We start from the raw sequence: 13150 nt of genomic DNA, 5'->3' as shown, positions 1-13150 counted from the left end.
CAAAGCAGGCTTTCCCACTGAGAACTGGTGCTGATGGATGAGGAGTGAAGAACAGGGAAATATCAACAAAACAGATTCAGATCAAACCCGCTTTTTCAACTCTTTCCTCCAGAGCTCGGAGCTGTTTGCCATGATCGAGAGGATGCAGGTACTGTGCGTCTCCTGTGTTCACTGCTAACCGCTCTAACATCTACAATCTTACAATCTCCTCCTCAAACTTTTCTGAGTGCTAGTTTTGTTGACTAAAAAATGTCATCTTAGCTTTTGTTGATTAGATTTTTTTAGTAACAAAAACTAGACTATAATTGATTTTAAAAAAATATCAAAATATAATGATATTTTTGTCAACTAATAAAAACAAAACTATAATTTGTCACAAGAACCAGAGGTGAAAGTAACCAATTACCAAGTACTCACGTTACTGTAATTGAGTAGCTTTTATTGGACTTTTTTCAGTATATTTCTAAATCGGAATTCTAAAATGTTTTAATTTTAAAATAAGTAAAGTAATTCATTACATTTCTACACCCAACTGTTGCTGTGTAAATTATTGTTTTTTTGTATTAAAATGATCAACGAACATTGTAAAACCACAGAAAATTAAATGACCAGACAACAATCAAATGCATCACATCAAAGCCGACCAATCAGATTACATGTAATGCAGCGTGCCAAAACAGCACCGAATAGAGGTTTGTTTCTGAGTTTCACAGTTAATAAATGTAGCTATATTTAGAGCCTCAGAATGGTTTTACTTCAAATGTAATTTATTGGTGTTATTTATTTATTTATTTTTTAAAGGATTATACATTTTGACAAACCTTTTATTTTATACAGATGCTTTTGTGGAAAGGAAGTTCCAATTGTGCAAGATTTGGTTTCGTCCTTTTTAAGTTTCTACATGAGATGTTTACTGTATGCAAGGGAACCGTGGTGACATTTATTACCAAGAATAAACGTGGAGGGGTGAAAATAACTGTGACTTTTACTATGAGTACTATTTAATTGAGCTACTTTTTACTTGTAATTCAGTATTTTATGTATGACATACTTGTTTTTGTACTTGAGTACAATTTCAGTCAAGTAACAGTACTTCTCCTGGAATAGGATACATCGGTACTTTTTACACCTCTGACCAGAACTCATGTGAACATGTGGTCGTTACGCATTTATCACATCAAATTTGTCTGCGTGTATTTACAATACACAAATACATTGTCCTTTTCTTTTTTGTCTTTTCTCTTCGGCTGTATATTTCTGTTGACTCTTTCTGCAATAGATTCAGTCGACTGACGATGAAGCCCTACCCCCCCCCCCCCCCCTGAATGTGCTGAACAATTTGTTTCCTATTAGTTGGATACAGTTTTGTCTCTGTCGTCAGGAATCACAGCAAAGTGTTACTATTACACACTTACAACCGCCAGAAAGCATTGAATGAGAAAACAGGACGACGTAGCTCTTCCATGAGCTACTCTTTGATGTAAACAGTCGTCCGAGGCATTTACCTTCTCGTATATATGATGGTTCTCAGTGTTGCTGTAAAAATTTGTGACAGCGATCACGTCGTCATGACTCACTCTCGTCTATGCTGAGCATCTGAAAATGGAAAACATGTTGAAATCATAGGGGGTTGTTTACTCTTTGAGTGCAAGAATTCTAAATGGGTGCGTAATGTGTGTTTTTGATTGTACACGTGGCGAGAGCGTCCAGTCTGGGCTGACATTTGTGCCACCAGAAACTGAATTTGAATAGTTGGCATTGAATTTGAAAGTAAGAACTTGAACATGAATTTAATGTTTTGAAACTGAATTAGGAACTTGAAATTGTATTTTTTCCTGTTGAAAAAAAATTGTCTCGCACTTCTGGTTCAAAGCAGTTTTTTTCAGACGTAAACAGGAGCTCCATGAATCAGTGATTGATTGCTCAACCTTGCAAACCGGAAGTGTGTTTCCTTGAAGTGCAATTGAAAAAACACAATTTGAAGTTACTCTCTCAGTTTCAAAACAGTAATTTCAATTTCAAGTTGATACATTCATCTCAGGCCATATTTCAGATAAAGGCATGTTCATCAACGCTTTTGTTTGGCTTTTACTTCCTAATTCTTTGACGACTCAGGAACTGTTTGTCAAAGCCGCATTTTAACAATTCCCACTTTGTAAAAGAGTGATCAACGCAGCACAAAACAGAAGTGATAGACTAGAAACACAAAGAGGATTTTAACGTAATACTAATTAATTTTCAGCTCAAGTTACCGTAGTTGATAGGAACACATTTTTTGGCAATTCTGATGAAAAACTTGTGTTTAATGAAGTTTGGCGATATGCCTCGATGGCATTTCTCTTCTTGTTCTCACAAACCTCTGTTTATCTTTTGTATCCAGTTTTCCTCTCTTTACTAAGCGTTGACGTCTGGTATTTAAGCTTGCCAAATAAAACTCACTAGTATTGTATATTTTTTAAACTATCTCCTGCTCTGCTGCTCCATAGTACTATTTTGTGGGGCATTGATGATTAACAGTATGATGGAAATATGTCACTAGGAGTAAATGTGCATATGTTAGATCTGTTTATGCCTTCAGCGTCATGTCATTTTTATGATTATTTTTTTTACTTCCTCTTCCTGCAGGGTTGCAGAATGGATGAGCAAAGATGTTCCCTCCCTCCCCCCTTGAAAGTGAGTACAGAAATCATCTCCACGTCGTCCCTCTAAGGTTTGGTTATGCACCTGTAGCAGCACAGTTGGAAACCTTCCCTTATCAGCTCTTCACAGGCTTCAGGATTGGCCATTACTGACTAGGAGGACTATAGCTTGAAGGACAAATTGCATCATTTTCTACTGTCAAAGGGTCTGAAGTTACAGACTATTGAAGAAGAATAATGAGTCTCAAACAGGAACGCATGAAGTTGAGCCTGGAGGAGCAATTAGTTTATAACACATTCCTTTTGGAATGACTAGAATGTAAAATATGACATTCTTATGGGGCACCGATTGTAAAGCTGCGCATCCTAAAATAAACAGATACTTTTTGCAACATTTAGCAAAAAAAAAAAAACAAGTTTAAAAAATGTATGTGAATTTAAATTTTTTTTACTTTTGACCAGATTTACAGCAAAATTTGTAAAATCTTGTAAAAATATCATGTTAAATCTAACTATTAAATCTACATCTAAATGCTAGATGCTAAATATAAATATATATATATATAAATATAAACTAAATGTTAAATATAAATGCTAAATGTCAATGTTTAATGTTAAATGTTAAATCTAAATCTAAATGCTAAATGTCAATGTTAAATGTTAAATCTACGTACATGTAAGTGTCATGGGTGAAACTAAATATTTAGTGAATATGCAAATTCACCCTTTCGATTTAGCATTTAGATTTAACATTTATTCAAGGATTCAAGATTCAAGGTTCTTTAATGTCAAATATGCCCCATGTTAAACATACAGCACAGATGAAATAGCAATCCCCCCCAACCCCCAGTGCAAACCTGCAGTGCATAAAAAGAGCACTTAAAACACACAACAAACACACAAAAAAAAAAACAACTAGCAATACTATACAACAAATAACTTAACTAAAGACATAACAAATAACAAATAACGAACAACAATGAGGTAGAATGTGGATAAATTTAGATTTTAACATTTAACATTTAGACAACATTTAACATTTCATGTTCACATTTAACATTTAGATTTAGATTTAACATTTAGATTTAACATTTAGATTTAGATTTAACATTTAACAATGACATTTAATATTTCGATTTAACATTTCGATTTAACATTTAGATTTAACATTTAATATTTAGATTTAGATTTAACATTGACATTTTACATTTAGATTTAACATTGACATTTTACATTTAGATTTAACATTTAAATTTTACATTTAGATTTATCATTTAAATTTAACATTTAGATTTAACACTTAGATTTATCATTGACATATTTTTAAGTGAAAAAATAATATTGAACGGTAATTACTGGAAACTCAATATTTCAAACCTTGTTTACAGTCGGAAAGTAATGCAACGCTGCTTTAAAAAAATACCGTACTCGCACAAAAGAAAACTATTTGATTTACTCCCCTGAACTGTGCCGTATCTACATCAAGAAAGTGGGTGTTTCTATGTTGTATGTTATGCTGCTATGGCAAGCTCCAACCAGATCTATGGCTAAAGTCTCAAACAACGACGTACAGAGCTGTGTCTGGGTAACGTAGCCGACGCAAAACCCACCCTTGCTTAAACTCCCTAATACAAAGAGCAACACATATCTAATACCCTTATCCTTCTACTTCTTTGTTATCTTACAACTGTAGAATCTGTACATCTATGAATATAGATTCAGTGATACCACTGTTTAGATGTCCGTAGACTGTTTGTACGACTGACTCATCTTTATTTATTTTTTTATCACTTTAGACAGAGGAAGACTACATTCCTTATCCCAGTGTTCATGAGGTAGGTACAGTATATTAGAGCTTAAACACACTGCAGTCATAGGTTTAAACATATAACACTGTTGGGGTACCATTCCTTTTTAAAATGATTTCAGGTTTTGGGACGCAGGAGTCCTTTTCCTCTCATCCTGCTGCCACAGTTTGGAGGCTACTGGATAGAAGGCACGAACCATCAAACCCCCAAAGATCCAGCAGCAGTGGAACAGCCCCCTTGTCCCTCCGCCCAAATCAAGCTGGAGACGAACAGTATGGCTAAGATCTATAGAAAACATTTCATGGGAAAGGTGAGAGCAAAGAAAAACCTTTTTGGGTTGATGTGTTCTCCATTTTTGTCAGTTTAGATGCATGAGAGTACAATGAAAAATTTCAAGTACTGGATCTGTGCCTTAGAAATACAAAAACGTTAATGTTATCACAGTGTATGGTTATATATTTTTCCTGCTCTGATATATTCTCAACGTTTCCTCTGCTTTTGCCCTCCAGGAACATTTTAATTACTACACGATGGATGCAGCCCTCGGCCACTTGGTGTTTTCAATGAAGTACGATGTTATTGGGGATCAGGAGCATCTGCGTCTCATGCTTCGGTGCAGTTTACTATTCTTTTTATATCTTTTTTGTCATTGCCGTTAATTGTGTTTCTTATATTTGCTCCACTTGATTATAGTAATTCTAATGATCTTATGTCCCAATTTTTTGAAGGTTTCTCGAAGCATTGAGCTCAAACTGAATCAGTGACTATTCCCCATTTTACATTTCTCTCAAAAACATTGATTCTGTTCAACTTTCGTTTTGTCTGATGATTCAAGTGATCTCATATTGCCTCTTATTATAATGATGGCTTCAGAGGTTCTGGAGCTTATATGTACAGTACAGGTCAGGATACAGCCCTGAAAGGTCACAAAGAAACACCAAAATATGCTGTTCTATACTCAGTCAATTACTAATCGTAACATTCATGTAGGTAGTAACAGTAGGTACTATAGGTAGAACCTAGCCTGGAACAATTCCAGACTCAGCCCCTGTACCAGCGACTGATCTAGATCTAGCTGTAATACAGATAGATACTGATAGATTTCTGTTTATAGCTGTAATACAGATAGATTTCCGTCTGGTTTCTGGGCTAGGTAGAACCAGAATCTCGATAGACAACATAAAGTGTTTACATGTTTTAATCCTTCTTAACATGTCTTAACATTCTGTCAAATCCGTCACTAAACCCCTAAAAAAATCCAGCTGCATTGGATTTTAAATTCCAAATGTATTTGCATGATGAAGTTTAACTTTAGAATTATAGAACTTTAATACTTTGGAGATGTAAAACTTTCAAACTTTAACTTCAGATTTAGAACTTTGAACTGTTTTGACTATAGAACTTTAAAGGTCCCATGTCATGCTATTTTTCACCCATCTCCATTTGTTCTAAGAACCCCAAAAACATAATATGTGAGGTTTATTTTCCAAAACTCGCCTGTTTTCCAAAGATTTAGCCTCTGAAAAGTCACTTTCTGAGCAACTCTACACAAACAGGCTGATTTGAGTGAGTGGGCGTGTCTATAAACGGGGGACTGACTTCCTCCTCCCCGCACGGTGATGTAGGGCCAGAGGACGGCCCACCCACTCCGTAGCCGAGCTCATGCTGCTTTATAAACATGAGACAGAGTGTGGGGGCGGGGCGTTTGCCTGTACATACATAGACTGTAGAAAATACATACATAGCACTGCGCGAAGGACGCTGAAATGCTCACCTTCGTGGGCGTGTCTGTTTACATGTCAATCACGGCAGAGAGCTTCCTGGAGGCGCGGCTTCTCCAGCTCAGTGCTGCGTCAAATTCGTCATCAAAGTGGGAACGCGTCATCAAATTGGAGCGAGGTGTTTGGGCTCACCCTGCAGTAAGAAAGGAGCAACTAACGATTGAGGGAATCCATGAAAAAAACACTGGGCATGTGTATGAAGCCCAAATAGACCTTTTATCACGTTTAAAGCACAGAAAAGTTGATTTAGCATAACATGGGCCCTTTAACTTTAGAATTTTAGAACTTTACCTTTAGAATTTTGACTTCAGAATTTTGAATTTTATGATTTTAGAACTTTAACTCTAACTTTTACATGTTTAAACGTTAAAACTTTAGAGCTTTAGAACTTTAAAACTTGAACTTTAGAACTTTAAGGCACTTGAAAAGATTTCCAAGGTGGCAGAACAATCAGTTATCTAACAGTAAATGTTTGAAGTCAATTTACAACAGTATTAATCAGCAACAGTTCCAAATGCTTCTCCTCATGTGATCATTAATGCCATTAATAAAGTAGAAGAATAGAGTCCAACCAGTCCGACAACAAGACAAGACTGATTAAAAATGCTCTCGAATTCGAGACCGGATGAAGACCGAAATACCGCCACCCAAGCCTATGCAATTCTCCCCCACATTCAGCTAAAAACAGACTGAAGGAGAACAGAGGCAGAACCCACTCTGCTTTGTATTATTTTAACGCTCATAAAATAAAATAGAAGCCCTTCAGTTTTCTGAGCACTCTCCTCTCTGTGTTAAAGTGTTAGAGTGTGCAGTAAATCAACCTCTTTTTGTGTTATGTTTCCCAGTGGATGGCCACCACCCACTGGGAAACCTGCTGATCTCACCTATGTTTTCACTGACACAGTTATTGTTAATAAGCTTTATATGATATAGAGGAAAGTCACATATTTACCTTCACAGATGAACCGAAACATTATGAGCACTGTCAGGTGAGGTGTAAACATCATGGGATCTATTTAAGGCAGTGGAAGGATAATTGTAAAGATAAAGTGTAAAACAAATATTGGCAGTTATCTGGACCAGTGTTTCTCAAAAGGGGTACGCAATCACACTACAGGGGTTACTTGAGAGAGAGAGAGAAAAATTAACAAATGAAAGCATTAAAAATATAATATTTTATCTTTAATTTTAGTTAAAAATGATAATCATGCTAAATATTACCAGCAACTCACAAAACGACACCAGAAACACACAAAATGACACGGAAAAACACACCCACTAAGAGAGAAAAATATTTACTCTTACCAACATTACACAAAACGACAACAAAGACACACAAGATGAGAGAAAAACATGTAAGATCACTACAAAATACAGAAAAATAACAGAGAAACATACAAAACGACATAAAAAACAACCAAAGGACACTAAAAACATGCACACTGAGAAAGAATAATTTAAATAATACCAACAACACACAAAAACGACAATAAAAAAAACTCCAAGTATGAGAAAAAATATACTGAATAATAAAAAGAATGGAAAAATGACAAAATACACACTAAAAACACACAAAATGATGATTGAAATGATCTTGATTAGTTCTAATGTTGTAGTCAATACATTAACAATACATTAGGTCCAAATGTATGAACAGCCACATTTCTTTTTTGTTTACAAAAATCATGATGATATGTGTAATCTGGATCCGATACGCATGAAACTCCTTGGAGGTAATTAAGGAACCAACCTGACAAATTCATAAAGATCAGTAAATGATGGATTTTCTCCTTCCACATAAGAATTTTTTTAATTCTTTCCTTTCTTTTCTTTCTTTTGGAAACAGCTTTCAAGTCATTATAATTATGCGGCTCAATACATGGAGACAGTTTAAAAGCACTTTGATTTAGATTCACTATAGATTGAAATTTAAGACATATTGAGATTTCTATTTCCAACTGTATCGTTTATAATGATATAGGTTTTTTTTCCAGCTGATTTTGCTTTAAAATGTTATGGGGATTTTTCTCCTCTCCTTTTTGTCTAGAAAATCCCTGTATTTTTTTGTATTTTTTTTTTACATAGCCTTAGTGTGAAAGATAATTTACTGAAGTCCCTCATTAAAGACGTGGCTCTCAGAAAGTGTTTGTCAGTTTGACCCTATTGAAGACTCAAACACATTTTATATAAAGACTAACAATCTCTCCTTAACACTAACAGCTAAAAAAAAAAAAAAAGAATCTCCTTTGAATGGACTTTTCACAAGCAAGAAATGATTTTCTTTGGAACAAGGAGCATTCTGACCTTTTTTTTCTGATTATTGTTTTTTTTTTTTTGTTTTTTTTTTTTTGCCTTTCAGCACAAAAATCAAAACCTATCACGATGTGATTCCTATTTCCTGCCTTACCGAGTTTCCTAATGTGGTTCAAATGGCCAAGGTAAGCTTAAAACAAAACAGTCATTTCATTTAATTATTATTTCATATGGAAAATAATGAATGTGTGTTTCTTTTGCTCCAGCTTATTTGTGAAGACGTTAACGTGGATCGGTTTTATCCTGTCCTCTACCCAAAGGTATGACTACAGTCTTTCTTTTGACCCACCAAACAATAATGTAGACTGACTGCAAACACTGCATTCTCGTGACTTTAGGCATCGAGGCTGATTGTCACCTTTGATGAACATGTAATCAGCAACAACTTCAAGTTTGGAGTCATTTATCAGAAGTTTGGTCAGGTCAGTGCAGCTCGGAGTGACTGATGTTGATTTTAAAGTTTGTTCCTAAATTCTCATGAGATTCTTTGTGCAGACGTCAGAGGAGGAGCTTTTTGGAAACATGGAGGAAAGTCCTGCGTTCGTCGAGTTTCTGGAGTTTCTCGGCCAAAAGATTGAACTTCATGATTTTAAGGGGTTTGTTTTTTCAAATTCTTCTTTTTCCTCCCTTTATTGAGCATTATAGATTTATCTTTAGGAGAGCACTTTTATGCTACTGACGAGCAATTTAGATGATGTACAGTATGTCAGAGATGGGCAACTTTTATCAAAATGGAGGACACAAACATTTTATCCAAGGGTCATATTATCAACATTCATGTAATCATTAAAAATAATTACCAATTTGATCATCAATAAAGTAAATAACAAAAGGTTTGTTGCCGCTTTTCATCATTTATTGTCATTTTGTGTTATTATTTTCTCATTTTGTGTATTTGTGTTGTTGTTTTTGTATATTTTACTGTTATTTTGTGCATTTTACTAGTCATCTTGTAACTTTTTGGAGTTTGAATTTGTTTTGTTGTTGTCCTTTTGTGTATTTTTCATTATTTATGAGTAATTTTTTGTATTTTTGTTGCCACTTTGCATAATTTAGTGTCATTTTATGTATTTCTGTCCTCATTAAGTGTAGTTTTGTAGCCACTTTGCATTATTTATTGTCATTTTGTGTAATTAGATTCTCATTTTGTGTGTTTGTGTTGTTTTCTATATTTTGCTGTTATTTTGTGTATTTTATTAGTCATCTTGTAAGTTTTTGGAGTTTTTTTTTTTTTTGACTTTTGGTGTATTTTTTGTTATTTATGAGTTAAATTTTGTGTGTGTTTATTGTCATTATGCATATTTCTGTCCTAATTTTGTGTAGTTTTTTTTGGTTGTTTGTATATTTTTCTGTTATTTTCAGTATTTTGATAGTCATTTTGTGGGTTGTCTGAGTCATTTTTATTTATTTTTTAGTTGTCAGTTTGTGTATTTTTCATTATTAGTGGGGTTCTTTACTATTACTCTCTTTATATACGTTTTTGCATTTTCCTCCATTTGATGACTTCCCTCTAAACATTCTGTGTTCTCCTCTTTTCCAGTTTTCGGGGCGGACTTGACATTGCTCATGGACAGACAGGGACCGAATCCGTCTACAAAAACTTCCATAATAAGGAGATTATGTTTCACGTGTCGACCAAACTGCCTTACACAGAAGGAGATTCACAGCAGGTATAATGATTTTACACTGAAGACAATACTGTTGGAGTGTTAACCAATGAGCCGCCTTCACTTAACTCTTACAACAAAGCGGCTTAATTGAATTTTAAACAGCAAATCTATTTGTCCCTACAGAAATATTCAATTGTGTTGTAAATACCTGAGTTTTCCCTCTTTATAGCAGAAAGCGTGCACTTTCTCAGGGAATACTCTTCATTTTTATCATTATTGATGGCAATCAATTCTTGTAGAGTATTTTCTATAGGAAATTAGCAGAATCAATAAGTGATTTTTTTTCATTGCTTTTGCTGCAGTTTCATGAGATATACAGTACATGCCGAACATGTAAAATGTAACGATGTGAACCAAATAGGTACAGATTTATAGAACAGAACAATTACTCATTCAATTACAGAAGCACATGTAGCACAGTTTTTCAAAGCCTTTGCCATTTTTTTTTTTTTTACTGCAGTTTGATCCAGCCACAGATTTTAAAGAGCGATTTCATCATTTGTATTCCCTAGTTTACCCTGATATGTACAGAATGTGAAGAACTACAATATTTGAGCAATAAATCACAGATGTCAGTGCTTTCTCCTTCTTCTTCTTCCTCTTTCTTTTGTGATCTTTTTTTGTATAATTCAGAGCCCTTTCAATAATTCAGAGCCCTTTTCTCTATTAAATATTAGATCACTGAGATCCAAATCTCTACTAGTAAATGACCTTATCTCAGAAAATAACTTTGATTTATTCTGTTTAACTGAAACATGGCTGTATCAAGATGAATATGTTAGTTTAAATGAAGCCACTCCTCCCAGTCATTTAAATACTCATATGCCATGCATAACGTGGATGGCTGTTCATCATAGGAATGGGATCCACACAAGGTTCCTGCTGCTTAACAGAAGGTTTTCCTTGCCGCCATGATGAATTCATGTTGGGTGTGGGATACATATGTACGTGCATATACGTATATATGCATATGTGTGTATCCACAAAATGAAGAGTCCATCCTTAAGACTGCTCTACTGTAAAGTGTCTTGAGATACCATTGGTTATGATTTGGCGCTATACAAATAAAAGATTGATCGATTGATTGATTATTTATTTATTTGTTTACTTTTTGGTGATAAAAGGGTTTCAGAAAACTGGATCTTTCTTTTGACAATTGCAATTGTGATGAAAAATGACTGCAGTTGTGTGATAAAGGCACAGGAAAAAGGCAAGTCCCTGCAGATACTGAAGAGCTTCATTAAATTTGTGATTTTTTTGGTATGACGCCAGATTTGGGCAACATGTAAATAAAAATAAATCTGAGCACTAGGAGATTAAAATCATAATTTTATGAGAATTAAGTCAATAAGTGACTACAACAAGATCCTGTTTGTATTTCATTTTTATTCTCATAAAATTACAACTTTATACTTTATTCTCAAAATATTGCAACTTTAATCTGGAAATATTATTACTTTAAATTTGAAATAGTATTACTTTAATCGCATAAAATTACAACTTTATCCTCAAAATATTATAATTTTAATCTCAAAATATTTCGACTTTAATCTCGAACTATTATTACTTTAATCTTGAAATATTATTACTTTAATTTTGAAATATTATTGCTTTAATCTCATAAAATTACAACTTTATCCTCAAAATATTATAATTTTAATCTCAAATTATTTTGACTTTAATCTCAAACTATTGTTACTTTAATCTTGAAATATTATTACTTTAATTTCATAAAATTACTACTTTATTAAAATGCGACTTTATTCTCTAAATATGACAACTTTAATCTTAAAACATTGTGACATTATTCTCGTAAAATTACAGCTTTATTCTCTAAATATTACAACTTTAATCTTAAAATATTATGACTTTATTCTCATAAAATTACAACATTATTCTCAAAATGCTACAACTTTTATCTAGTAGTGCCCATATTTTTTTAAATTTAATTTTAATTTGGCCCTAATACATCTTCTTTCTCTGTTGCTGGTTTGTTTCCTTGGCTGATTCGGTTCCTTTGAGCTCTTGGATCACTCACTTGAATCCTTAAATATCCAATTTAATTTCCCCCCTTTTTATTATTTTGTTTCTTACTCTGATTCTGTTGACAAATCATGTTTTTTGGAGGTTTAACGTCTTTTTCTGGTATTGTCGCAGCTTGGCTGGATTGTAACAGAACTATACACAGTCTTTGATGCGTTATATTAAACTGGATGAGACCTGTGCTGCCTCTCCACTGACTGTTCGAGTGGCTTATATTTTGTTGCCACGGTAACACTGAAGACGCAGCCTGAAACACTCTTCATTAAGAGAGAAACCTGCAGTAAATCGAGAGTAAATAAATGTATTGGAAATCTTAAAAAGAGAGAAAATCTTGCCTTAAAAGCCTGAAATTAACTCAGGCTTTTAACTCTCTCTCTCTCTCTCTCTCTCTCTCTCTCTCGCTGTTACATCCGACTGATTGCTTTAAAAGCTTGTAAAAAACAAAACAAAACAAACAATCATCATGTGTCAGTCGTGTCTCTATCCAGCAACAGTGCAGGTTGTTTGTTTCTCCTGCTCACAGGAGATACAGTATTTTGCATTTTATTTGCCGATAGAACTAGTTCATCTTTTCTGCCATTTGGTCAATTATTACAAAAAAGAAATTGTTGAAGAATTAATAAATTGAATTGTGATTGTTACGCTGAGATCTAGTTCAGAATAAAAACTAGATTTTCTTTATTCAGCTTTTAAAATGGATCAGATGGGGAAAACGTAACTCCTATACTTTCAGTAAATTAGTTAGACTGTTATTAGTTAATTATTTCATAACCCATCTTTATTGGATAGAAATGCTCATTTTGTTAAGAATTGAGACATAAATGGAGAAGATAGAATGTATGTTGCCATATATCTGTGACAGGACAATGCTCAGCTTTGGTAAAATAGTGTTTTTT

At 33.9% G+C, this 13150-nt stretch overlaps 1 protein-coding gene across 17 annotated transcripts in view; it reads left to right on the top strand.

Annotated features, from left to right (window-relative positions):
* rap1gapb (RAP1 GTPase activating protein b) overlaps positions 1 to 13150 on the top strand; it is a 121535-nt gene that overhangs the window by 93429 nt on the left and 14956 nt on the right. For 13 of the 17 annotated variants that reach the window (XR_003674048.1, XR_003674057.1, XR_003674049.1 and 10 more), the window contains 9 exons: positions 2626 to 2673; positions 4436 to 4474; positions 4569 to 4757; positions 4957 to 5060; positions 8588 to 8666; positions 8748 to 8801; positions 8880 to 8963; positions 9037 to 9137; positions 10082 to 10211. Coding sequence is in view for 1 of the 17 variants with exons in the window: in XM_028446246.1 (XP_028302047.1) it covers positions 2626 to 2673; positions 4436 to 4474; positions 4569 to 4757; positions 4957 to 5060; positions 8588 to 8666; positions 8748 to 8801; positions 8880 to 8963; positions 9037 to 9137; positions 10082 to 10211 (828 nt within the window). In the remaining 16 variants the exon portion in view is untranslated. Of the gene's footprint in view, positions 1 to 112; positions 149 to 2625; positions 2674 to 4435; positions 4475 to 4568; positions 4758 to 4956; positions 5061 to 8587; positions 8667 to 8747; positions 8802 to 8879; positions 8964 to 9036; positions 9138 to 10081; positions 10212 to 13150 lie in introns of all 17 variants that reach the window. The other 4 variants (XR_003674051.1, XR_003674055.1, XR_003674050.1 and 1 more) reach the window with 1 other exon arrangement.

This window comes from Gouania willdenowi, chromosome 5 (assembly GCF_900634775.1).
Source record: "Gouania willdenowi chromosome 5, fGouWil2.1, whole genome shotgun sequence".
NCBI lineage: Eukaryota > Metazoa > Chordata > Actinopteri > Blenniiformes > Gobiesocidae > Gouania > Gouania willdenowi.
The sequence above is the reverse complement of the archived record's forward strand: the minus strand, read 5'-3'. Positions and strand labels throughout refer to the sequence as shown.